The sequence below is a fragment of the Lampetra planeri genome, chromosome 51 (assembly GCF_965212315.1).
Source record: "Lampetra planeri chromosome 51, kcLamPlan1.2.h2, whole genome shotgun sequence".
In the NCBI taxonomy this organism is placed as follows: domain Eukaryota; kingdom Metazoa; phylum Chordata; class Hyperoartia; order Petromyzontiformes; family Petromyzontidae; genus Lampetra; species Lampetra planeri.
Genome location: NC_136157.1, coordinates 6,449,871 through 6,476,752, shown reverse-complemented (window position 1 = coordinate 6,476,752; position 26,882 = coordinate 6,449,871). Strand labels below are relative to the sequence as shown.

Here is a 26,882-nt window from a genome sequence, read left to right as displayed (position 1 = left end):
GTATACCAGGCGTGGTAGTTAACATCTCCTAGCCACCGTGATGATGATGATGATAAGAGAGAGAGACACGCAAACTCCAAATATACAGCAGGCGTCAGGGTCGGCATCGAACCCACGATCTCCTGTATACCAGGCGAGGTAGTTAACATCTCCTAGCCACCGTGATGATGATGATGATGAGAGAGAGACACGCAAACTCCAAATATACAACAGGCGTCAGGGTCGGCATCGAACCCACGACCTCCTGTATACCAGGCGAGGTAGTTAACATCTCCTAGCCACCGTGATGATGATGATGAGAGAGAGACACGCAAACTCCAAATATACAACAGGCGTCAGGGTCGGCATCGAACACACGACCTCCTGTATACCAGGCGAGGTAGTTAACATCTCGGTACCACCGCCGCTCCGATAGAATGCCAGGGCGACCGTTCTAGGCTCTCCGCACCCCTCCCCACCACCCCCCAATTCAAAACGCGGCTCTGAAACCCAAACTCCCAAGCGCCACGCGCTCTCCCGTAAAGCGATACGCCCTGGAACTTGGCGTCCAACACAACGGCCGGTTCGTCGCTCCCGGCCGTGTATATTTCATCAGCGCTTTGCTCGCAGGGCCACAGAAAACCCCTCCCCCCAACTCCACCACCCCCCACTCCACCACCCCCCCACTCCACCCTTCCTCACTCTCCCACCCCCCACCACTCCACCCCCCCCTCACTCCCCCCCCCCACTCCACCTCCCCTCACTCTACCCCCCCCAACTCCACCACCCCCCACTCCACCACCCCCCCAACTCCACCACCCCCCACTCCACCCTTCCTCACTCCCCCACCCTCCCCACTCCACCCCCCCTCACCCCCCCCCCCCACTCCACCCTTCCTCACTCCCCCACCCTCCCCACTCCACCCACCCTCACTCCACCCCCCCTCACTCCACCCCCCTACTCCACCCTTCCTCACTCCCTCACCCCCTACCACTCCACCCCCCCCCCCCAACTCCACCACCCCCCCACTCCACCCTTCCTCACTCCCCCACCCTCCCCACTCCACCCCGCCTCACTCCACCCCCCTTCACTCCCTCCCCACTCCACCTCCCCTCACTCCACCCCCCCCCGCCACTCAACTACGACGTTTCAATCGCAACACAAGCGGTCACCAGGAAAAGGGGGTTAGCTTCTAAAGGCAACCTATTAATGAAGGTTACAAATGGGCGTAGCCCAAATGTCAGCAGCATGGACGGGGCAGCTAAAGTTAACGTAAGTGGAATGTTGAGCGTTCATTGTTTTAAATAAAATCCGACATGCGTCCACCAGATTTTCCCCGCACAATGCAGACGGCTGGGCGAAGGCTGACCTTGGCTGGCCTGGGGACGAATGGGAATTCCCTAGGAGTGTGTGCGTAGCAGTGTATCGTGTAGTAGTATATTTAGTATTGGTTGGAACTACCTGGTTTAAAGCTTTCGTGACTGCAGGGATTCATATTCTTGGTTCTTTCGGTAAAGTCACGTAGAAGGGAAATAATAAAATAATATAAATATAAAACAATAAAAAATTATAAATATAAAACAAATAAATTATTTTTAATTGTTTTATATATATATTATTTTATTATTTCCCTTCTACGTGATTTACCGAAAGAACCAAGAATATAGGAACCACCTGGTTCCACCCGCCCACAGGGGATTATTGTGTCCGTCCGTCCGTCTGTCGTGCATCCAAAAATGGGAGGGGTGGGGCTGGGTGAAGAGGGGAGGGTGGGGAGGGGCTGGGTGGGGAGGGTGGGTGGGGAGGGGCTGGGTGGGGAGGGTGGGGAGGGGATGGTCACCCCGTGGTGCCCTTATAAAACTCAACGTTTAACCTACTCACGCCGGATTGCGCCCGCCCTCACAGTCGGCCATATTTGCGGAATACACCACGCCGCCGTTGACCTTGGCCATTGACTGCGCAACCCAACGTTCCTACCAGCTCCCTCCGCAGGAATGTGTTAGTGTATAGTCGTGTATAATAGTGTATAGTGTAGTAGTGTATAGTAGTGTGTAGTGTATAGTGTAGTAGTGTATAGTAGTGTATAGTGTAGTAGTGTATAGTAGTGTATAGTGTATAGTAGTGTACAGTGTAGTAGTGTACAGTGTAGTGTATAATCGTGTATAGTAGTGTATAGTGTAGTGTAGTAGTGTATAGTGTAGTGTATAATCGTGTATAGTAGTATATAGTGTAGCGTATAATCGTGTATAGTGTAGTAGTGTATAGTGTAGTAGTGTATAGTAGTGTATAGTAGTGTATAGTGTAGTAGTGTATAGTAATGTATAGTAGTGTATAGTGTAGTGTATATTAATGTATAGTAGTGTATAGTGTAGTAATGTATAGTGTAGTGTATAGTAGTGTATAGTGTAGTGTATAGTTTAGTCATGTATAGTGTAGTGTATAGTAGTGTATAGTGTAGTGTATAGTGTAGTAGTGTATAGTGTAGTGTATAGTGTAGTAGTGTATAGTGTAGTGTATAGTGTAGTAGTGTATAGTGTAGTAGTGTATAGTGTAGTAGTGTATAGTGTAGTGTATAGTAGTATATAGTGTAGTATAGTGTAGTGTATAGTGTATAGTGTAGTGTATAGTGTAGTGTGGTAGTGTAGTAGTGTATAGTGTAGTAGTATATAGTGTAGTGTATAGTGTATAGAAATATATAGTGTAGTAGTGTATAGTTTAGTAGTGTATAGTGTAGTGTATAGTGTAGTGTATAGTGTAGTATATAGTGTAGTAGTGCTAGAGTCTGTCGCCAGGGAAAGGGAGGTGTGGACCGTCACTACTCAACACGCTGCCACCACGACCCTCACCAGGACAAGCGGACTGAGAAACGAACGAATCCAGATGGCGATCGCCGGGTGACAGGCTGAGTTTGCGACTCGACACGAAGCACAAACTCCCCCGGCCCCCCCCCCTCCACATTGATCGAGACTCGGCACCAACATCGGGCACTGTCAAAACATTGCTTGAGTGGAAGGGTTGGACGCGACGTCGGTGTTTAAGTGGAGGACAAAGGACCCTTCGGATAAATTATGCACCGGTGGTGGTGGTGGGCGGGGGAGGCGAGGGGCGGGAGGGTGATCAATCCCGAGATGGGGGATGGAATCGAGCGCTCCAGTGTTGGCTGGGAACGCCTCTTCGTGGCTCTCCGCGCCTGGGCTCGGAGCCAGCAAGCAGCGGGCACACGCCTCGTCCTGTGGACTGCCGCAGGGCTGGGCGTGAGTTTCCGACTTGGGTATTAACCTCATGAACAGAACCGGCCCTAGACCTTTGGGGGCCCTAAGCAAAATGTGGTTGGAGGCCCCTTTGATGTATGATTTTTTTCACCCACTAGCTAGCAGTGACTCTAGGGGGCCCTCTGCTGGCCACGGGGCCCTTTGCAATTGCAAGGGTCGCTTAGTGGCTGGGCCGGCTCTGCTCATGAACCACCACCACCTCCACCACCCGCCCAAAATTATTTTTTATATTTTTTTAGCATCATCCAAAACGGCGCTAACTTTGTATATTAATTGTCATTGCCATTGTCATGGTAATTACCATTATCATGTTATTATAATAATTTCCCTTCTACGTGACTTTACCGAAAGAACCAAGAATATGAATCCCTGCAGTCACGAAAGCTTTAAATCAAAATTTATATTATTATACTAATATTATTGCGCTGGTTTAACGAGGGAATGCCTCACTGAGTCTGTTGACTCTTTTTCAGGAGCGTCCTGTCATGATCTCGCAGGACAAGGAAAGGAGGGGGGCGGGGGGTGATGATCGCTTGGTAGAATCCCAAATTGAGTAATTTGTCCAGTAATGTCTTCGTCAAATGCAACAAATTCTGTACCATGACGTCAGCGCACGATGGCCTGCTCTTGCTGCCGATGAGGGACGTCACGGCATCTTTCACGTCCGCGGCAACGAGTGAAGTAAGACGGGCTTAAGTTTTAGGACGGCTTCACGAGACCCGCAGTATTAATCAGGGCGGCCGCTGGGATTCGAACCGCGCGCATATCTGCTTTCAGCAATGACATCATCAATTCGGTACGTAAAAAAAAATACCTAGTCAATGGAACTTGGTTTAAACACGCAGAAGGCTTTCGCGACCAATACTATGGTGCTGGGTTAGATCGCGTAAATATAAATGCGTCGCTAAACCCGCCACCACCCAACACAGCCAATCAGTCAGCTGTGTCACGTGAACAGAAAGTGACAATTCGTTACGAACTCAACACACCGGTGTGTTCGAGAGTAAAACCCACAACATTCACAATTCGAGTACGACGTTTCGCCAGCAGATACAACCAGCATCATCATGCGGACTGCCGGAATTGTGGAGAAGTCCTCCTGCTTCGGTCTTCAACCTTACTGATAGGCTGCGTCGGGTGGTGGCGGCTTTGACGACACATTTATATTTACGCAATCTAACACTCCACCCCCCACCGAAAAAAAACCTCGATCATGAATTGAAACTCAGCTTTGCACAGTTTATCTAAACAATGACGTAAACACACACACACACACGCACGCAAACACACGAGCCGTATTTGTCAGCGTATCCCATACTCCCCGGCACCCCCCCTACCACCCCCCCCCCCCATTGCTATTGTGTAAACCCAGCTGCTTCGTGCATTGTTAAAGGTGCCCGAGTGTGTGTGTGAGTGTGTGTGAGTGTGTGTGAGTGTGTGAGTGTGCGTGTGTGTGTGAGTGTGACGTGCGAAAGTTTAAACTTGAGACGCCGGGTGCCGCTCGCTGATGCCTTTTAAGGACCACGGACAGCAGCTGGCGGCAGGTGGTGGCGGTGTTGGCAGTGGTGGTGGCAGTGGTGGTGGCAGTGGTGGCAGTGGTGGCGGCAGTGGTGGCAGCAGTGGTGGTGGTGGTGGTAGTGGTGGTGGCAGTGGTGGTGGCGGTGGTAGTGGTGGTGGTGGCAGTGTTGGTGGCAGTGGTGGCAGTGGTGGCAGTGGTGGCAGCAGTGGTGGCAGCGGTGGTGGCAGTGGTGGTGGCAGTGGTGGCGGCAGTGGTGGCGGCAGTGGTGGTGGCAGTGGTGGTGGCAGTGGTGGTGGCAGTGGTGGTGGCAGTGGTGGTGGCGGTGGTGGTGGCAGTGGTGGTGGCAGTGGTGGCGGTGGCAGCTTCTAAAGCTATCGCGGAAATGAAGATGCAGTGTCCACACAGGCAACGACGGGGATGTTTGCGTGTCGCGAGACCCAATTAGATCACAAACAGAGCGCCCAGGGATATAACAACCTAGACAATGAGGCTGCGTCCGTGGCAGGGTAAACAGAATTTACGTCCTTCACTGGAATAAAATAAACGTCGTCGGTGTCCTTTCAGAGTGGATTGCATGCCGCAAAAATTGAATTACAATGTGACCAACAAAAAAGGTGTCACTGTTCTCGTTTGATTTTACTTGGAACTAGAAGCCGTATCTCAAAGAGAAGACGCCCTAACGTGTGCAAACATTCGACAGCTCGCTAGCAATTGGATTCAAGCGAGCCTGAGGCTGCGGACGAGACGCTGGATGATGTCGAAACCGGTCCAGAGTGTTGCTTGTGCTGAACCGATCCGATCCTGCTGATGGAGCTTTCGCTCCCAGGTGTTCCTTGCTTTTGACTCGAAGAGTCAAACGATACTTTGCATATTTTTTTGTCAATTATTTGTACGTGGAGGGACAGATAGAAGGAGATAATATTAAGTCTTGCACGGTCATTCCCTCCACTCAATTGGTTCATATGAAAGAGATTTTTTGTTGTTGTTGGGTTATATCGCGTAATGTGTTGTCAACCTGCCACCACCCGACACAGCCAACACAGTAAGGGCTCGTCACGTACACACAATGCGCCAATTGGTTGCTTACTTTAGCCCACCGGTGTGTTGGAGAGTAAAGCCCACAACACTTGACAATTCGAGTACCGTGACGCTTCGCTGGTGACTATATCCAGCCTCATCGGCCGATTTTTTTTGTTGCTGCCAAGAATTGTGTCGGGTGGTGGCGGGTTAACGACACACATTGATACTTACGCGATTTAACCCAACCCCAACCCTCCCCGCCAACCCACCCAAACCTTTGCGATGAATAATGCTGGTCGCGAAAGTCCACGTGTCAATCGGTTCAGTTGCCGATTGTGACACGCGCACGCAGACGGTGGCTGAACACGCCTGGGCCGCCGGTGGCAAGTCGAGTGCACCGCTAAACCATTGCACCATCGATTTAAAGCTTTCGTGACTGCAGGGATTCATCTTCTTGGTTCTTTCGGTAAAGTCACGTAGGAGGGAAATAATAAAATAATAAAAATAAAACATAATAAAATATTTTATGTTTTTTATTATTAAATATTTTATTATGTTTTATTTTTATTATTGTATTATTTCCCTTCTACGTGACTTTACCGAAAGAACCAAGAAGATGACATTGCATCATCACTCTGGCAGCATGCCTCCTCCGTCGTTATAACGGTGTCGTTATAACGGCGTCGTTATAACGGCGCCGTTATAACAGCGCGTGGTCCCCGTTATAACGGGCGGGCGTTCTGTGTTATAACGGGGCACGTCCCGCGTTATAATGGGCCGGCTCGCTGTCTTATCTTCCAAGATACGCGCCTCGTTCTATCGTAAATACGAGCACGAGAAAATGGCGCCACCATGACGTCACTCCCATGACGTCTCCGCGATGCCACGCCCATGTCTTTGTTTTAAAGTACAAAGGTGCTGCTGAAAAATGAGTCGTTTCATAAAATGTCTCCCGTTACATACACACACACATGTATCGTTCCTTTTTAAGGTCACAGTGTTATCGTGACGATTGTGTTGAGTTTGCTGTTGTTAATTGCGCGCCACTGCCAAACGCAGCAGAAGCATCGGCATCATGGTAAGATTATGATTATTTGAATACAAAGTCACTTTTCGGGAGCATTCAACAAGATGGCTATGAACAGAGCACCTGGCTATGAGTTTAAAGCAAGGCCGTAGCCATGGAGTCAACATTGGGGGGGACCAAATCTTCCAGGGGGTGTGGGGGTCCCCCCCAGAAAAAAAAATCTAAATTTGAAAAGAATTTCCTGCCTAAAATATTAAAAAATTCACTCAGACATAGGATGGACTTTTTTTTAAACAATAACATCTAATAGTGTATTGTATTACATTGCTCTGTTTTTTTCTTTTCTTGTTTCATTGTATGTAATGGCAGAGATTAGGGATTAAAAAAGTACAACCGTAACCACAATCATATAAACATAAATCTATTTTACAGCAATATATTGGGGGGGACATTTTGAGCATATTTGAATATTGGGGGGGGGGGGGAGGATGTGTCTCCCCCAATATATATTAAAGTAATTTCTTTCACACGACCAAAGTCTTAAGCTCTTGCCGACCTGCTGTGCGGTCCAGGTATCTAAAGGATAACAAAAACAAACCTACTTTAGGTGGCTTTCTCCCTTAGCGGAAATGATAGTGGCACTCACGGTTCACAATGATAGGATCATTATCAGGATCGCCAGTATCAAGTACCACTCAACACTTCGCCTGCATCAGTAAGCCCTTTCTTTGATCAGCGTTCTGGGAGTGAGCCTCGCGGCGAGCTCGCTAGCTTTGGGGGGAGGTGGGTGAGGGGAGTTCCAGACAGTGGGGGGCAGCAGAGGGAAAGGAGCGACCCGCTCAACCGGGCGGTCGGTTGATTGGCAACGTTGAGGGAAGACCTCAGTTGTCGGAGAGGAGAGTTCCTGCGTGAGGGGGGGAACGGTGGGTGGTTTGTGAAGTTGGGCTGCTGGGGAGAGCGTGGGCAACTTGACAATGAGGATCAGAAAGGGGCCGTCCATAAATGACGTCACGCGATTTTGGACGATTTTTGACCCCCCCCCCCCTTCGTCACACGGCGTCACAAAAAGTCAGACCCCCCCCCCCTCAAATATGACGTCACAAAGCTCTGCCCCCCCCCTAAAAATAAATAAAACATGCTTCAAATCGCTTTAAACTATTGTGCGTATTTAATGTGGCGCTGGACTCTGATTTTGTAGGAGGAAACATTTATTAATAAATATATTTAATTAAGTAGAACGTGTTGTCTATATTCATTTAAAGTTGTGCATTTTGATGTGACGTCACATTTCTCAACCCCCCCCCCCCATCGTCACACATCGTCACAAATGTCTGCCCCCCCCCCAAGGTGCATGACGTCATTTATGGACGGCCCCTAATCTTGATTTATTACCGGAGGAATCCGATGAGATATGAAGCTCTGTTTTCCCACAGATGTCCAGTTGAGGCAGGCCAGAACGTGGCAGCAACAAACAATACAAAAAACACGACATGGGTGCAAAGTATGAGAAATGTAAACAAATTATTTAAAATATATATACAAATAAAATTAAACTGTGCATATATACTTGTTTTTATCTTACCAGGTAAAGCCCACTGAGCTATTAGCTTCTTTTCAAAAGTGACATGGTCTGCAAATAATAGTTCAACGAAGCGGCTTATCACGTGGAAATTGATATCAGAGAGTTAAGCTGAGATGATGCACGAATGAGGTTCACTTATAGGAGGCAACAACTGCACGCATGTTGAACTTCTTTCGCACCGTACGTAGCCAACGGAGCTAATCGGAGGTGCGGATGCACTCGCCTGTCCCCCCCCCCCCTCTCTCTAAAAGCAATTCAACAACAGAGCCATCTCCCAACTCCCGTCCACCCTGGCGTCGATCTTGCGCGAAGCTTAACGGACAAACCATGGCAGTAGCCAGATGCGGATACTGTGACGACGACGATGATGACGATGATGGTGAAGCACAAATGGGGAAATTGAACTCTTCGGTCAGCGTGTCACCAGCCAGAGCAGAAGCGCGGAGCAGATGACGTCAACTCCACGGGGCAATTCACAAATACGACGACGGAATGAGGGTGGAGGATGACATCAGAACGGCGACGATTCACCACCCCGCTACGCCCGACTGCCGATAATTTAGCTCAAAAGCACCTCGATGTCAAAAAGTGACGGTTGATAAATAATGAAATGACGTAACATAAAAAAGGCTTTACCCATCTTTCTTGGCAACGAAATTCCGAGTTGTGTTAAGATGTGTTCAAGAAGCTAATGGACACCTATTACGATGTACCAAGTCTGCATTGACCACACGTGCTTTGCGGTAAAACATGCAAACACGTTTTGATAATATACCTATCCGTCCTTGAAACTGATTGACCTGTACCAGAGACAGCCTCTTCTATGGCTTTGTCTCACCAGCGCTCAAGGCCAAAAGATACCAGAACGGGGAACAGTTCAAGGACGATTGCAAACGCCAAATAATTACGAGCTCGGGTGAAGCAGTGCCATCTACGTCCAGGAGATTCATCGATAGTTGTTGCCCCGCATCTGAAATTATTTTAAGAACTATTGTATTTATTTCACCAGGTAAGCCCCCTCTGAGCTATGCAGCTAATTTTCAGAATCGACCTGGCCGGTTGGCTCTGTACGGTGCAAAAGAAAGTTCAGCATGAGTACATTTGCAAATATATTTCACCGCTCGCTGTCTCTCAGTGGAATTGTAAAAGCTCTTGCCCCACAGTGGAGCAGGGTAACACCGCATTTTATTTACGAGATGTTTGTATTTTATTTTGCCAGGTAAAGGCCCCCTCTGAGCTAAGCAGCTATTTTTCAGAGGAGGCCTGTCCGTCACAAATGATGGCTCAACGAAGCGGCTTACCATCACGTGGAAACTAATCGCGGCCAAATGTTCTAAACGCGTGATGTCGATTCTAAATGTGGAGGGGAAAAACGGGAGGACCCGGACAAAAATCCACGCGAACACGGGGAGAACATTAACTGCGGCGATGGGCGCCACGGTGGCTATGAGATGTTAGCTATCTCTTCTGGTACACAGGAGGTCGTGGGTTCGTTCCCGACCCTGACGTCTGCTGTATATGCGAAGTTTGCGTGTCTCTCTCTCATCATCATCATCACGGTGGCTAGGAGATTTTAACCACCTCGCCTGGTACACAGGAGTTCGTGGGTTCGATCCCGACCCTGACGCCTGCTGTATATTTGGAGTTTGCGTGTCTCTCATCATTATCATCACGGTGGCTAGGAGATGTTAACTACCTCGCCTGGTACACAGGAGGTCGTGGGTTCAATCCCGACCCTGACGCCTGCTGTATATGTTGAGTTTGCGTGTCTCTCTCTCGCTGTGGTCGTGTGAATGTTATCTCGGGGTCCTCCGGTTTTTCCCCTCCACGTTTAGAATCAACATCACGCCTTTCGATTGTTTTTGGCTGCTATAAATTTCCACACACAACGATAAGCCCACTTCGTCGAGATGTCATAATTTGTGGCCGGGTCACATCTGGAAAAAAGAAAGAAAGCGACAGCAGCTTTGTGGAGCCTTACCCGGTGAAATAAAAAAAATAGTTTGGTTTTAGATTTTAATCTTTCGAGCTCGGGTTAAAGTCCGACTAGGACTCGAGAGAGAGAGAGAGGCACTCTGACTTGTGACAAGGGTGGAGGCGTCAAACCTTTCCGTAAGAGCGTCTGCTCCGGGCGCCAGACTTTAGACCTTGTCCGGGCAATGGCAGCAGTAAACGATCCCCACCTATTCTAACAACGACGGCGGGGGGAGCAGTCTTTCTCTCTCTCATCTCTCATCTCTCTCGCTCTTTCTTTCTCGACTCTCTCGCTCTCTCTTCCAGTTGGCAATTACAGAGAGCAAACCATGGACCGTTTCAAAATGAGCTTTTGAAGGACGACGGGGTGGGGGTGGTGTTCAGGGTGTTTATGGGACGTGTGGCCGTCATAGGTGCTGCTACTCGCTAACAGCACTTGCCCCAACAGTGTGTTAAGGCTATAATAAGGAGGGAGGGATCTTTGTCTTTGCATGGGCGTGGTACTGCTCACCCGCCTCGTGTGCCGTGCCGGTCTTGGTAGGTGCTGCTTGCTAACAGCACTTGCCCCAACGTCCGTTTATTCTATACGGGGGATCTTTGTCTTTGTGTATGGGGAGCGGTGGTGTGGCGGTCAGCGTGCTGCGCTACGAACCCGGCCACCCGAGTTCGATTCCCGCTCACGATCCAAAAACAGCGGCGAATATCTGAACCGGCCCCGGGCTTCCCCTAGGTCGACTCAGCCTCAAATGAGTACCTGGTGCGGCGCGTAAACATCGCCACTGGGGAGACAAAGTCCGCCGGGCGTGGTGCTGGCCACCCACACACGTTCGCGTGCGGTGGCTGCCTACTCGCTAACAGCACTTGCCCCAACAGTCTTTTGAGGCTATACCGCGGATGGTGGAGGGAGGCAGGGAGGGCGGGGGTGAGCTTTGGCTTTGGTGTGCACGCACAATTAATAATTAACCCGCAGGGTTGACGCCACGGCACCAGATAGCGAGACGCAATGAAGGAAGGAGCCCGTTGCAGATTTCACCACCACCTCCACCCTGCCTCCCTCCCTCCTCCACACCCTCACCCGCCACCGCTCCCCCGTGGACTCTGGCAGTAATAATTGCCCTTGAGTGGTGCCTACGTTGCTGCCTTATATGGGCAAAAGTTAGGCATTTGTAACACGACAAAAAAAAGAAGCTGCCGTTTGGGGAGAATTCGTCGGACTTTAGCCGGAGCCGCTCGCTGCTGCGATGTAGAGCCACAGCCGAGGTCACGTCTTCGACCTTTTGCGTCGTTTGGCAAATACGTCATCGCTTTATTGTCAACGTTGATCGCTGCCGTGGCTTTCCCCCCCCCCTCTTCGCATTCCCGTGGCATTCAATTCGCTCATTAAACCACCACCACCCGTGTTGTTGTTGTTGTTTTTTGACACTGTTGTTGAAGACAAATCTCACGGTGGTTGTCAAGGGCCCCCATCCCCCCAACTCGTAGCTTTGGCCACCAGGGTGGGAGAGGAGGGGGGGGGGCAAAGGACCCCCCCCTGCCCCCCACGGAGAACAATCCACGTGACCACGGGGAGAACACGCAAACTCCAAATTCACAACAGCATAACAATTATATATTAAGTACATTATACAAAATAATTTACTAAAATAACAGGCGTATGAAAAGGGTTTAAGGCGCATTTTTAAAATGTCCACAAACTCAGAGTTCTCTGACGTGTCCGGTCATCGTCGTGATTCACCGTCGTCGAATTTCGCTCTCACCGATGTCACTCGTCGTCGCAGATTTGCCCCCGTCGCCTCCCCCCCCGTCAACTTCATTCGCCTCGTCTCCACCGTCTCACCGTGCGCGTCTGCCGTTGTCAATTTCCGTGCGAAGCGCCTTGGTTGAGGCGCCTTACAAATTCCTTTCAGATAAGATAACGCCGTTCCCCGATTCGCTGTCGCATCAACCCTACGCTCACGTCGCTGACAACGTCGTCCGTCCTGTCTCGATATCCGTCGCCTCTCAGCCTTCGCCTCCACCTCCACCACCACCACCACCACCATCTACTACCGTAACAATTCTAGATTGGAAGTTTTCGCGACTGCAAGGATCCATACTCTTTGTTTTTTTCGGTAAAGTCACGTAGGTAAAAAAAAAAATAGATTAAAAATGAAAACAACTAAATTACCGTAACAATTCAAATGTCTAAATCAAATGTCGAATCCAGTCCACATCGTGCACCATTGGCCGCTCGACAATGAGAGCTGAGCTAGGCCGGAGCCACCCCTAGGTTGACTCAGCCGAAACGGAGTCAGCGGTGGGCAGGTGTGGTTCTGGCCCAACTTTACCCATAATGCACCGCGTGCGTCAGCCTTAATGGGTACTTTCTGACATCACTCGTTATCTATACAGTTGAAGAGGGGGGTTGTGGGTTGGGGGGATCTTAGGACATTTATTTAATTGTTATGTTGTGGTTCTTGACCTCTCGTGGTATCTTACTGGCAGGGTTGCATCGTGGTTTGAAGATTGTGGGTTCACATTCCTGGCAGTGATGAACTCGGCCTATATTATTGTCATCATCATCATTATCTCTCGAGGTCGGATATAAATAGCAACCACCTTGTGGCAGTCAACAATGGTTCTCTTATGGAAAAAAAACACGTGACTCATGCCATAGTAACGTGGAGTGTACAACTACGAGCTCAGCGTACACCAGCATAGATGCTCGCTGCTGTGTTCCTGTTTGGAGGAAGACGCTACATCACCTTGTGCCTTTCATTTGCTAGTCCTGAATGAAACGCGCGAGAACTTTGGCGCAATGATTAGCGGCACTGCGGCAATGAGCCCGGCGGACCCGAGTTCAATTCCTGACTAACGTCTGTGGCGAGCGATGTCTGGACAAGCTGTCTGCGATATCCCGACTCCGCCAACCCGCACAGAGGCAGCTTGGGTCTCGCTCAGCCATCCACAGAGTCGCCCTGCACTAGCCCGTCGTGTCTGATGTATGCTCACCAGTACACAGGGTGGTCCAAAAGTCAGGACGCATGTGGTTATTATCATACAAGGTGGGCCAAAAGTCAGGAGACACAGGGTTATTATTATATAAGGTGGGCCAAAAGTCAGGACACATAGGCGAGATGTTAACGACCTCGCCTGGTAGGCAGGAGGTCATGGGCTCGATTGCTTGCTGTGAATTTGGAGTTTGCATGTTCTCCCCGTGGTCACGTGGATTGTTCTCCGCTTTTCCCCTCCACATTTAGAGACACGTTTTTAAAGTATTTGGCTGCTATAAATGTCCATGTGATAAGCCACTCCGTTGAGCTAAGCATTTGCGCTATTAACCAGGTGGCTTCTTCAAAAGAGCTTAATATAGCTCATGTGGGCCTTACTTGGTAAAACAACAAAATAGTATTTCTTAAAAAAGATTTGGTTATTGGCTACGCACATTCATACTCCATCGCAGTTCATCGTGCGTACTGCAACGGAAGTCGTGATTGTCTTTTGCCGCGTGAAAATAAATACACAAATGCCTCTTGACTTTTCTCGTCTTGGATGTCTCTTTCACTTTTACTGTCCGCCCGTGGGATTCTTTTTTCTTGCGTTATGGGCGCCGATTCACCTTCGAGTCAGATTTACCGCAGTGCTCAGAGAGGGAATCCAATCCGGGTTGTGTGTTGTAAACCGGCTAAAAGGCGGACGAGTGCGCAAAAGGCCATTAAAAGCCATCTGGGCCAAGCTCATCCATTTCAAGTAAAAAATAGCCACCTTATTTAGTTATTTACCGATGAACGCTTCACTTAAGACCCTCTTGCTTGCACGATGGGGCCTGATAGATATTGGGATGTTTGTAAGGAGTTAAACCTACAAATCAAATGGGGCGGGAGGTGTCTTAAAAAATAACTCCGCACGGATAGATTCAAGAATCCATTGTCCTCTGTTGGCCACCTCGCAGCCAACACGTTACAACACCTGGTATTCCAAGGAAGTCCGTCACCATTCACGGTCTAACCACGCTCGAACCTGTTTGGTTCACGATATTTTGACAACATCGGGTGCATTTAGGATGATGTTTGTGACAGCAATTGTCCAATTTTTGAAATGTATTAACAATTATGATATTCTACCTCTCGTACGGTGTATCGTCAGCGTGGAAGAACAAGCTAAAATATCCTCCGGAGGAGCTCTCTAGCATTCCCTTTAGTTGGAGGCTCTTCTACCAGTGGTGGCGTGAGTGAGCAATTGCTGCTCGCCTCTAGCTTCACATGTGCTATCGGTCACGTGGGAGGAGTCACGTGAGGCGAGATGACCAATGCCCTTCTGGAATGCCCGCAAAATCCCAGCATCACGTGGGTTTTGTGGCAAGGTACCTGCGGAAGATGACACCGCAGAACTACTTCGGGAGTCAAATTGACACCAGACACACGACAACACCCCTCCACTCGTAAAAATCCGAATAAATATATATTTTTGATAAAATTCTAGTATTCAAAGCTTCACATTCTATGCGCTTGTTTCCCTTTCACGTCGGCGTTAACCAGGCCGAGGCCTACCGATTTTAACAATAAGACTTGAACGGACATATATATATATTCTTAGGTTTTTTGCGGTAAAGTCACGTAGGTAAAAAATTTAAATTAATAAAAGTAAAAAAAAATCACGACGTTTCGGAACCAACACAAGCGTCCGTCTTCTTTTTTTTTTACTTGACACAGCTGTCGTGGCGGTGACGGTTCCACCTGAAGACGGTGGCTTGTGTTGCTTCCGAAACGTCGTGAATTTTTATTTTATTTTACTTTTATTAATTAAACTTTTTTACCTACGTGACTTTACCGAAAAAACCTAAGAATATGAATCCTTGCAGTAACGAAAGCTTCAAATCTAGGACATATATATATATTACGATGTTACAAAGGCGTCAGTGTCAGGGGCCTTCAAAACAAATCAGTAAACTTTTTACGGCCAACGTAGAGTCGGCTAGAACACCGCTCACCGCTATTATCGTCCAGTGTTCATAGGGGGGGAGGGGTTAAAGGTCGGCACTGCGGGCCAGGTACAAGCACTATATCCTGCCACCACCCTATCCTCGCACTCTCGCTTCCGCCTCGAGGGTGGGTTATCAAAGTCTAAAGGCACCACCCATTTCAAGGAATACGCTTTAAACAACGAGAAATCATCTCCTGGTTCGGTGAAGGCTTCAATTGCTCGATTGATCGTCCCGTTGATCGATCGAGCAATTCAGTCCATTGCCACGTGGATTTTCAGGCTTGGCACGGATGATTGGGTCTGGTGCTTGAGACTGTAAGAAATCAGAGTTGGAAGTCGGAAGATTGATTTTGCTTAACCAGGTGAAAACTCAGGAGGTTGTTATGCCAGAGTGACCTGGGGCATTCGTGGTGGCTATGAGATGTTAACTACCTCGCCTGGTATGCAGGAGTTCGTGGGTTCGATCCTGACCCTGACGCCTGCTGCTGTATATTTGGAGTTTGCGTGTCTGTCCCCGTGGTCGCGTGGATTTTTCTCCGGGTCCTCCGGTTTTTCCCTCCACGTTCATAATCAACATCACACGTTCAGAGTATTTGGCTGTGATACAATTCCAATTGAGGATGAGCCCACTTCGTTGAACTATCATCTGCGATAAAAAGCGCTACGTAGCTCAGTGGGGCCTTAGCTGGTCAAGTAACAAAATAGTGTCATTGTTTATTGTATCGTCCCAACCGAGTAATGTCCACGTTTGGAAAATGTTAACCCTGACACCGGCACATAATGGCCTCCTCTTGGCCATGACATCAGGCAATCTTTAACGCCTGCTGTAAAGCGCACATAGTTACGGTCATTACACCCGCAGTCAACAAGCAAGAAATGTGGTTTTGACATCAGAGGCGCTGCCACAAGCCGGGAGCGATGGGGGGCAGTGGGGGAAGACGGCGAATGAAGTTGCACCACCACGTGCGATTCCAACGATCGGGATGCAACCGGGAGGCGGGAATCCAATGCGGAGTCGTTGAGTAAACGTCGCAAGAGCTGAGGTCAGGGCCACGAAGGCCACCGACGTCTTTGGGAAAGGACGCGGCTCGATCGTAAATCAAGCGACGTCGAATCGAGACCGTCAAGGCGCGTGCCGTGAGCGGTGGCGAGGGTGGGAACCAGAGCGAAGCGAGCGTGGGGGGCCGGGGGGGGTCCTTTGCCCCCACCCTCCTCTCCCATCCTGGTGGCCAAAGCTACGAGTTGGGGGGATGGGGGCCCTTGACAACCACCGTGAGATTTGTGTTCAACGTCAGTGTCAAAGAACAACAACAACAACAACAACGTGGTTTAAATTTAATCTTATGCAAAGGCTTTCGTTTACCCTTTGGCGACAGTCCGAGCTAAAATAAAAATAGCGGGGGGCCCCGCGTGACCGATTACCGTACCCCCCCCCAAGCTTTTTCCCGTGTAGTCCCCAGGCTATGGAACGCTCTTCCACGACACGTCAGAAAACTCTGAGTTTGTGGACATTTTAAAAATGCGCATTAAACCCTATTTATACGCCTGTTATTTTAGTAAATTATTTTCATATAATGTACTTAATATATAATTTTTATGCTGAGTGTCTGCTGCTGCTGCTGTGTCCCGTACAGCGCTTTGAGATCCTTGATAAAGAAAGTGCAATATAAATGTCATAATAATGTAATCAATAATAGCAGCATCATCATCATTAGCAGCAACAGCATCAGCAGTATTATCAGCAGGATCATCATGAGCAAACAACATTATTATATGTATATATATTATAATAATTATTATTATAACGAGGCTACTGCTGACAATGGCAACCGGTGGGACCTATCGCTGGCAGGACTTGGTGGCCGGTGGGACAGCGACGGGGGCGAGCTTCGTGTCAGCGCCATGTGTACCCCTTCGAACACAAAGATCCCCCGTGTAGCCTTAACAGACTGTAGGGGCAAGTGCTGTTAGCGAGCACCTATGAAGGCCGGAACGGTACACGAGGGGGTGGGTGGCCAGCACCACGCCCGACCGCCTTTGTCTCCCCAGTGGCGATGTTTACACACCGCACCAGGTACTCATTTCAGGCTGAGTCGACCTAGAGGAGGCCCAGGACCGGTTCAGATAATCGTCACCGGTGTTGGCCGTGAGCGGGAATCGAACCCGGTTCGCTAGGTTCATAGCGCAGTGTAGCGCTAACCGCTACACTACCGCTCCCCTCTAACACGAGCACAGAGTCACACTCGAAGTTTTAGAGTTATCAAAGTCTAAAGGTAAACAACAACACCTCTCCGGGGTAATCTATATATATAAAATCGCAAATCTGTCTGTCTGTGTGTGTGTCTGTGTGTCGCCGGACCATATGCAGTTTCATTGGACGGCGGTTGCCCCTGGCAACGGGTAGCGACGCATTCGCTGCGGGGTGGACGCCATTTTTAATTCCCGTTAAAAATATGCGCACGCATTAACACGCGACTCTGAGGTAAATTCATCAAAGTTTCACGTCCTCTTCACTCCCCTCCCACCCCAATGTGTGCAATTACTATCATAGGGTCGGTAGATAATAAAATTATAGCGATTACACAGTATTATTGTAGCGCGGGGGGGGGGGGGGGGAACGGCACCCATACCCAGCCTCAGCCGGGTGGGCAATTTAGGCGAGGCCGGAGGCTCTGCACGGTACTAGGCCTCGACACCCACCACGCAACTCTGAGGTAAATTCATCAAAGTTTAACGTCCTCTTCACTCCCCCCCCACCACAATGTGTGCAATTACTATTATAGGGTCGGTAGATAATACAATTATAGCGATTACACAGTATTATTGTAGCGCGGGGGGGGGTAACGGCCCCGGTACCCAGCCTCAGCCGGATCGGCAATCTAGGCGAGGCCGGAGGCTCTGCACGGTACTAGGCCTCGACACCCCACCCTTGTCAAGCGACGACTTTGTGGTATAAACTCGATATACCCAGCGTTGCCCGGTGGGAAAATACATTTAAAATCTTATGAAAACTTTCAAACTTTACATACCAATGAAAAAACAACTGTCTAATTACTTTTCAACCCGACGCGCCAAGAATCGATTCTTTAAATGTTGACTGTACAAATAGTCATTAAGCTGGGTGAGCGTACTGCCAGTCTATAATGTAGACTGTTGCCTGCTTATTAAATTGGGTGAGTGTACTGCCAGTCTATAATGTAGACTGTAGCCTGGTTATTAAGCTGGGTGAGCATACTGCCAGTCTATAATGTAGACTGTTGCCTGCTTATTAAATTGGGTGCGTGTACTGCCAGTCTATAATGTAGACTGTAGCCTGGTTATTAAGCTGGGTGAGCATACTGCCAGTCTATAATGTAGACTGTAGCCTGGTTATTAAGCTGGGTGGGTGTACTGGCAGTCTATAATGTAGACTGTAGCCTGGTTATTAAGCTGGGTGAGCATACTGCCAGTCTATAATGTAGACTGTTGCCTGCTTATTAAATTGGGTGCGTGTACTGCCAGTCTATAATGTAGACTGTAGCCTGGTTATTAAGCTGGGTGAGCATACTGCCAGTCTATAATGTAGACTGTAGCCTGGTTATTAAGCTGGGTGGGTGTACTGGCAGTCAATTTGTAACACGTAGGCTTTCGCGACCATTATTCATAAACAACGTTATTGGGTTTAGATCGCCTTATTTATTATTGTGTTGTAACCCTCCACCACCCGACACGGCCAATCAGTGAAAAAGTGTCACGTTGATAAAAGACTAATAGTTGGTAGTGAGGGGAACATTTTATTTTGCGTTAAAATGCTTTAAAATTACACTAAACGCTCAGGTAAATGCTTCACTGCGTGATGTCCCCCCCACCCAGATGCGTGCAGTGATTACTACTATACATTTGCTAGATGCTACCACCATAGGCCGTAGATTTTACTGCACAGCGGCCGAGGAGATCGTGGCTGGGGGGGGGGGCAGGGGTAGCAGCCCATCTGTGTATATATGTAAGGTTATTAAGATATATATTTTTCACCCGGGCAACGCCGGTACTTCTGCTAGTATTATATATATACACACACAGTATATTTGTTTTAAAGAGACACTCTTTCCAGGTTGAACGAAGCTCGTGTACAATTAATTGAACAGAAGAAGAGATGTCACGGTCTAAAGGTCACGGGACCACACCTAGTGAGCGCCCCTATTAATAAAATAAACCCCCGTAGCTTTGACACAACGATTTACCGGAACGAACCCTGGGCCAAGGACCATCTGCTCGACCACTTGCAATAGCCCGGAGCTTGTGGGCAAGCCCTTCTTCATTAGCGTGCACGTGTTTACGACGTGGACGCACCGTTAAACAATTACCGCATTACATCCGTGCCAATGAAGAAATGCCAAACGACAGTTCGTAATGATAACTGGCAGCCCGATTACAATGGTCAACACACTTTTTCTGGCATAAGGTATTCCAACGGTTTTAAGGTAATTTTGGGGTGCTGATTCCAAATCTGGCATCGGTTTTTGTCTATCACATCATGTTTTTGAGATATCAAATATTGCATTTTCAATAAAAACTGCAGAAGAAAAAAATTAAATAAATGTGGATATCTACATAAAACGATATTATAAACACACTATCCTAAAAATACAGCACCATATTTTAACACTAAAGCAGTCACGTGGCGGCGTCAAATGATCGCCGCGCCGGCCGGATGAAAGTAATGTGTGTATGTGTGTGTATATGTGTATGTATGTGTATATGTGTATGTATATGTGTATGTATGTGTATCTTTGTGTATGTGTGTGTATATGTGTATGTATGTGTATCTTTGTGTATGTGTGTGTATATGTGTATGTATGTGTGTATGTGTGTGTATATGTGTATGTATGTGTATCTTTGTGTATGTGTGTGTATATGTATATGTGTATGTATGTGTATATGTGTATGTGTGTATATGTGTATGTGTATCTTTGTGTATGTGTGTGTATATGTGTATGTATGTGTATCTTTGTGTATGTGTGTATATGTGTATGTATGTGTATCTTTGTGTATGTGTGTGTATATGTGTATGTATGTGTATCTTTGTGTATGTGTGTGTATATGTGTATGTATGTGTATCTTTGTGTATGTGTGTGTATATGTGTATGTGTGTGTATATGTGTATGTGTGTGTATATGTGTATGTATCTTTGTGTATGTGTGTGTATATGTGTATGTATGTGTATCTTTGTGTATGTATGTGTATCTTTGTGTATGTGTGTGTATATGTGTATGTATGTGTATCTTTGTGTATGTGTTTGTGTCCGGCAAAAAACAACCCCCTACCTCCTCGTGGTGCCGGACGGCAACGCTGTGGTGGGCAGTGCCGTGGGAGGAGGGCCAATGTAGATCGGCCTTTCCCTTCATGACAGTTGTGACCACCACAGCGGCCAAATGGGGGCTCTGGACGGGTGCGAAGGGTTGGTAACCCCTCCACTTTCAATTAACTACCACCAAACTACAATAAAAAAAAAATAATTAAGCTTATGCCGGAGCGCAGCGCGGGGACCGCCGCCTTTGCTCGATGGCCAAGCCAAAAATAGCAAAAAGGTTAAGACTGAAAACTTCCCCAGGATGTTGGGACCCCCCCCCCCCCAACGACACCCCGCAACGACCCCCTCCACGACCCCCACTTCCGTACCCCCCCCCCCCCCCGCCGCACCTCTACGCTGAAGGAATCTGTCAACTCTCATTAAAAGTTTTCCACCTGCGTGCCGCAGTTGAATAATTTACAACGACGAGGCGTCGTGCCGTTCGCTCCCTTCTCTTCTTCAAACGATCGGCGTCTCTGACCCCCCCACACCCCCCCCCCCGCACGCAGTACTTGAACCTCAGACCTCACTAGTTCTGGTTCAACACCCAGACATACGCCCGCCGCCTTTCTCTCTCTCTCTCTTTTTCTGTGTCACGTTGGCCACTTGGAACGCTTTCCGCGACTGTATTGAAGCTTCGTTCGTACATTGAAGCGTCGTATATCGAGTAACTTCTAACATCAGTATGGTGGGGATGCGTTCCCAGCTGTTGTAACGTACCATTGCATACCATAAATACTGCGTAGTTTACCATTCATATTGTAAACAAAGACAATTTATATATTAAATAACATTACATTTTAGACTGTAAAGTATTACAATTAAAACTGACGTTAATAAAATGACAGAGTTCTTCTGAATCTATATCTTATTATTGTATTTTATTTTTATTTAGATATTATTCTAAATCGTTTAAGGCAATTTTTTTATCTCACTTTACTATTTAACTTGCTGTGTAAAATAATGGTTATAAAAACAAAGTTTGTGATACTGAAAATTCGTTAATTGAACATACGCACTCTACCCCCTTTAGGGCCGCAAAGACAAAGATGACCCGTAAAGCCTTAGCAGGCTGTTGGGGAAAGTGCTGTTAGCGAGCCGGAACGGTACACGAGGGGGTGGGTGGCCAGCACCACGCCCGACTGCCCGCCTTTGTCTCCCCAGTGGCGATGTCTACACACCGCACCAGGTACTCATTTGAGGCTGAGTCGACCTAGGGCCGAACAAACACACACAAACACGGTGTTGTTCTTCACATACGTGTTGAGGTTGTTGTTGTTGTTGATGATGTTAATTGTGCCTGTGCATCACTGCCAATGCACGAGACATCACGCGGGCACGATACAAGAATCCGCTGCTCCTAACGCCGTTATATCTGGGCTCGACAACCAGCTGAATGTGAGATCTTGTTTGCTGTCTCTGCGTCTACATCAGCAGCCGTACAAAACAAGAAGGCACATTGGGGGGTCAAGAGTCCAGGCGAGCCGAGTTCAACCCCCGGCCACGGCTAAAGTCGCCGGCAAGTGATGCCACGTGCTCATGTGATGTTGCCACCGAGTTACTATGCAGATTGTGTTCACTCGAGTTTCAATCGTTTTAACGTTCAGCTTAACCGGGTGGCGGAACTCCAGGGGACAGGACAGAGTCTCAGGGGGCATCAGCATCGATGGAAGTTAAAATTACTGAGTACACAATTTAACACGTGGCAGACTTTCGCGACCAATATCATCCGTAATAGAGGGGGTTTTTTTATTGGGGGTTAGATCGTGTAAATATATAAATGTGTCGTTAAACCCGCCACCACCCGATACTGCCAATTGTAAATGTTGTGGAGTTGCTCTCCGGCGTAACGAATTGGCACGTTCGGTTTACGTGACAAACCTTGCCGATTGGCTGTGTCGGGTGGTGGCGGGTTTAACGACACATTTATATCTTTACACGCTCTAACCCCCAAAAACCTCTATTATGGATGAGTACACAAGCTCTTCTTCCCGAAGGTGTTCGTTGATTGTTGCCTGCTCTTGGAAGGAACGCAGGCAACAACATTAGCAACGACAACAGCAGCAGCAGCAACAACAGCAGCAGCAACAACAACAACAACAGCAGCAGAAGCGACTCTCCACACTATAGACAAAGGTCCCCCGTAAAGCCTGAACATACTTTTTGGGGCAAGTGCTGTTAGCGAGCAGCACCTGTGAAGGCCGGCACGACACACGAGGGGGTGGGTGGTCATCACCACTCTTACACCAAAGATAAAGATCCCCCGTATAGCCTGTACAGAACGTTGGGGCAAGTGCTGTTAGCGAGCAGCACCTATGAAGGCCGGCACGGCACACGAGGGGGTGGGTGGCCAGCACCACTTTTACACCAAAGACAAAGATCCCCCGTATAACCTGTACAGAACGTTGGGGCAAGTGCCGTTAGCGAGCAGCACCTGTGAAGGCCGGCACGGCACACGAGGGGGTGGGTGGTCATCACCACTTTTACACCAAAGATAAAGATCCCCCGTATAGCCTGTACAGAACGTTGGGGCAAGTGCCGTTAGCGAACAGCACCTGTGAAGGCCGGCACGGCACACGAGGGGGTGGGTGGCCAGCACCACGCTCGCACCACCACCACTGTAACCGCAACGGCGGCTGATGGTGACACAATGGGGAAACGTCAGTGGCGTCTTTAAATATTAATCCGGACTGTAGGGGCACGCTCGCCTTTGCGACGACACACAAGTCGCCCAGTGCTGAGTGCAACGCAAAGACAAAGATCCCCCGTATAGCCTCAACGGACTGTTGGGACAAGTGCTGTTAGCGAGCAACTTTCAAGGCCTAGAACGGTACACGAGGGGGTGGGTGGCCAGCACCACGCCCAACCGCCTTGGTCTCCCCAGTGGCGATGTTTACACACCGCACCAGGTACTCATTTAAGGTGGAGTCAACATAGGGGAGGCCCAGGACCGGTTCAGATAATCGTCACCGGTGTTGGCCGTGAGCGGGAATCGAACTCGGGTCGCCGGGTTCGTAGCGCAACGTAGCGCTAACCGTTGCACCACCGCTCCCCGCTGTGAGCAACACACACGCGCAGCCACACGACACACAAAGACAACGATCCCCCGTGTAGCCTTCAACATAATGTTGGGGCAAGTGCCGTTAGCGAGCAGCACGTGTGAAGGCCGGCACGGCGCACGAGGGTGAGCTCCCGTGCCGATGCTGCCTTGCACACCGCATATATAAACGGAGTGGTAGCTCCTGCAATCTCTCATTTACTTGATACAGCTGTCGTGGCTGTGACGGTTCCACCTGAAGACGGAAGCTTGTGTTGCCTCCGAAACGTCGTGATTTTTATTTTATTTTACTTTTATTAATTTTAATGTTTTACCTACGTGACTTTACCGAATAAAACCTAAGAATATGAATCCTTGCAGTCACGAAAGCTTCAAATCTAGAATGGATTACAAAGGTCGTGCTGCGTCGATGCGATCTCCAGGCGCGGCGGTTGGAACAACGCTGCAGGTTTATTAAACATGCCACTCTCTCCGCACCGCCTCTGTCCCGCCTAGCAGTGTGATGATACGCCCAGCAGAGTGATACACCCAGCAGTATCATACACCTAGCAGTGTGATGATACACCCAGCAGAGTGATACACCCAGTAGTATCATACACCTAGCAGTGTGATGATACACCCAGCAGGCCTTCCGAAGCTGTATCGGTCACAATCAGACGCTATGTACGGTCAATACAAACACCCGTGTGAATCGAACCGAGGCCATATTTTAAATACACGCAATATCAATAATAATAATAATAATGCACAATCCTCTGTTCGAATCAGAAGCAGACTATTTTATACTGGAGGAATCCGATTAGTTTTGAAGACCCATAGACTCACACAGAGACCCATAGACTCACACAGAGACCCAGAGACACACACAGAGACCCATAGACTTACACAGAGACCCATAGACTCACACAGAGACCCATAGACTCACACAAAGACCCATGGACTCACACAGAGAGCCATAGTCTCACACCGAGGCCCATAGACCCACACGGAGACCCATAGACTCACGCAGATACCCATAGACTCAAACAGAGACCCATAGACTCACACAGAGACTCATAGACTCACACAGAGACCCACAGACTCACACGGAGACCCACAGACTCACACAGAGACCCAAAGACGCACACAGAGACACATAGACTCACACAGAGACCCATAGACTCACACAGAGACCCACAAACTCACACAGAGACCCATAGACTCACACAGAGACCATAGACTCACAACGAGACCCATAGACTCACACAGAGACCCATAGACTCACAACGAGACCCATAGACTCACAACGAGACCCATAGACTCACACAGAGACCCATAGACTCACACATAGACCCATAGACTCACACAGAGACCCATAGACTCACACCGAGACCCATAGACTCACACAGAGACCCATTAACTCACACACAGACCCATAGACTCACACAGAGACCCATAGACTCACACAGAAACCCATAGACTCACACAGAGACCCATAGACTCACACACAGACCCATAAACTCACACACAGACACATAGACTCACACACAGATCCATATACTCACACAGAGACCCATAGACTCACACCGAGACCCACAAGCTCACACAGAGACCCAGAGACTCACACAGAGACCCACAGACTCACACAGAGACCCACAGACTCACACAGAGACCCATAGTAGGGCTACTCACGGCGCGACAGTACGTCAACATACATACACAGAGACACACTGCACGGGTCTGTAGAGCAGTGTGTCAAAGCAGGTTGCGTCTAGAGAGAGAGAGAGCGACTCGTACCTGTGCTGTTAGCCTGCAGCCGGGTGTACAGGTGTAGAGTGCGCGTGGACCAGGTGAGCCCAGGGGAGTCGGGGGGTGGGTGGGTGAGGGCGGGGCGGTGTGGGGGAGGTGAAGGGCAGGTGAGGGGGGTGGGCTGGCCGCAGGGTAGGGAGTGGTGAGCTGGCGAGCGAATGAGTGGGGCGTGTCGAGATGGTTCCCGGGGAGACGGAAGAGAGACTTTTGACTTTTAAACAACTTTTTATTGCCGCCAGCAGCAACATCACTGGAGGCGATTTCGATATGAAATACACAAAGTCACCAGCAGAACAAATGAAAAGAAACGCTACAAATCCACGCGCTGTGGCGTTAAATGCAGCGCGCACAACACGAAATAAAAGTCACGTGGTGGTGGTGGTGGTGGTCATCGCGCACGCCACGGTGACGAGCGAGCGCTTCAGAAGGTGAACACGAGGGTGCCGTGCACGCTGGTACAGAGAGGGGCTTGTCCGGCTCCCCAGCGTTCGAAGAAGACGTGAGAGAAAGAGAGAGAGCGATAGCTGCTACCATTGCCGGATTATTCAAGTAGCAAAAGTAGCTACACATGTAGTAGCTACGGGCCTCGCACTTTCAAGGGCCCCGCGCTAAATGTTTTCAAGCTATCAATTCCGGTTCAGTGATCCTGCACTTGCTCTATTACTATAGTACTATACCGCCTTCAACTTTTATGAACGACTGGGTGTTCAAGGTTAGCGATTTGTCGTATTATCTGGCTGTATAGCAAATGGAAAAATACAATTACTTCACTATGCATGTGTAATGCGGGCGTAAGCGACCTTCCGGAGGTGACGTCACGGGGGGTGGAGTCATGTGACGTGGGGGGAAGATTCGGGGCCTTAAGCGGGTAAACCGGAAGGGGAAGGCAGTCGGGGTGTGAGCGGAAAAGAGTGAGGCCACGCGGGCAAGTGTGGAGAGGGGGGGGCGCCGACGGCCATCGGGAGCCAACCCCGAAGATAAGAGGAAGCTGCGGAGTGGTGTGCAGCTGGGGAGGAGACAGCCAGGAGGGCTGCGTGTTAGAGGCAGCAGTGTGGCTGCCAGGAGGAGCTGCGGAGAGAGAGAGAGAGAGGGCTGCTTGTTAGAGGCAGCGGTGTGGCTGCCAGGAGGAGCTGCGGAGAGAGAGAGAGAGAGCAAGAAGCTGTGAGAGCTGCGGAGGGAGAAGAGCAGCAGAGAGTACAGCCAAGGGGGGCTGTGTGAGAGAAACAGCAGCGGAGCTGCTGTTGTGGATCGGGCCGACATTGGAGTCAGCACCGTGGAGAAGCTACAGAGTAAAGACAGCCGTGTGGGTGTACAGCACGAACCGAATAATAAAGGACACTGAGCCAGACATCGTGGTCCAGTCGTTTATTAC

General features: G+C 49.0%; 1 protein-coding gene across 3 annotated transcripts in view; it reads right to left on the bottom strand.

Annotated features, from left to right (window-relative positions):
- LOC144734519 (plastin-3-like) overlaps positions 1 to 25,528 on the bottom strand; it is a 56,754-nt gene extending 31,226 nt beyond the window's left edge. The window contains exon 1 of one of the 3 annotated variants that reach the window (XM_078616755.1): positions 25,499 to 25,528. Coding sequence is in view for 1 of the 3 variants with exons in the window: in XM_078616753.1 (XP_078472879.1) it covers positions 20,639 to 20,719 (81 nt within the window). In the remaining 2 variants the exon portion in view is untranslated. Of the gene's footprint in view, positions 1 to 20,638; positions 20,735 to 21,924; positions 22,070 to 25,498 lie in introns of those variants that run through there. The other 2 variants (XM_078616754.1, XM_078616753.1) reach the window with 2 other exon arrangements.
- Positions 25,529 to 26,882: the final 1,354 nt, after the last annotated feature.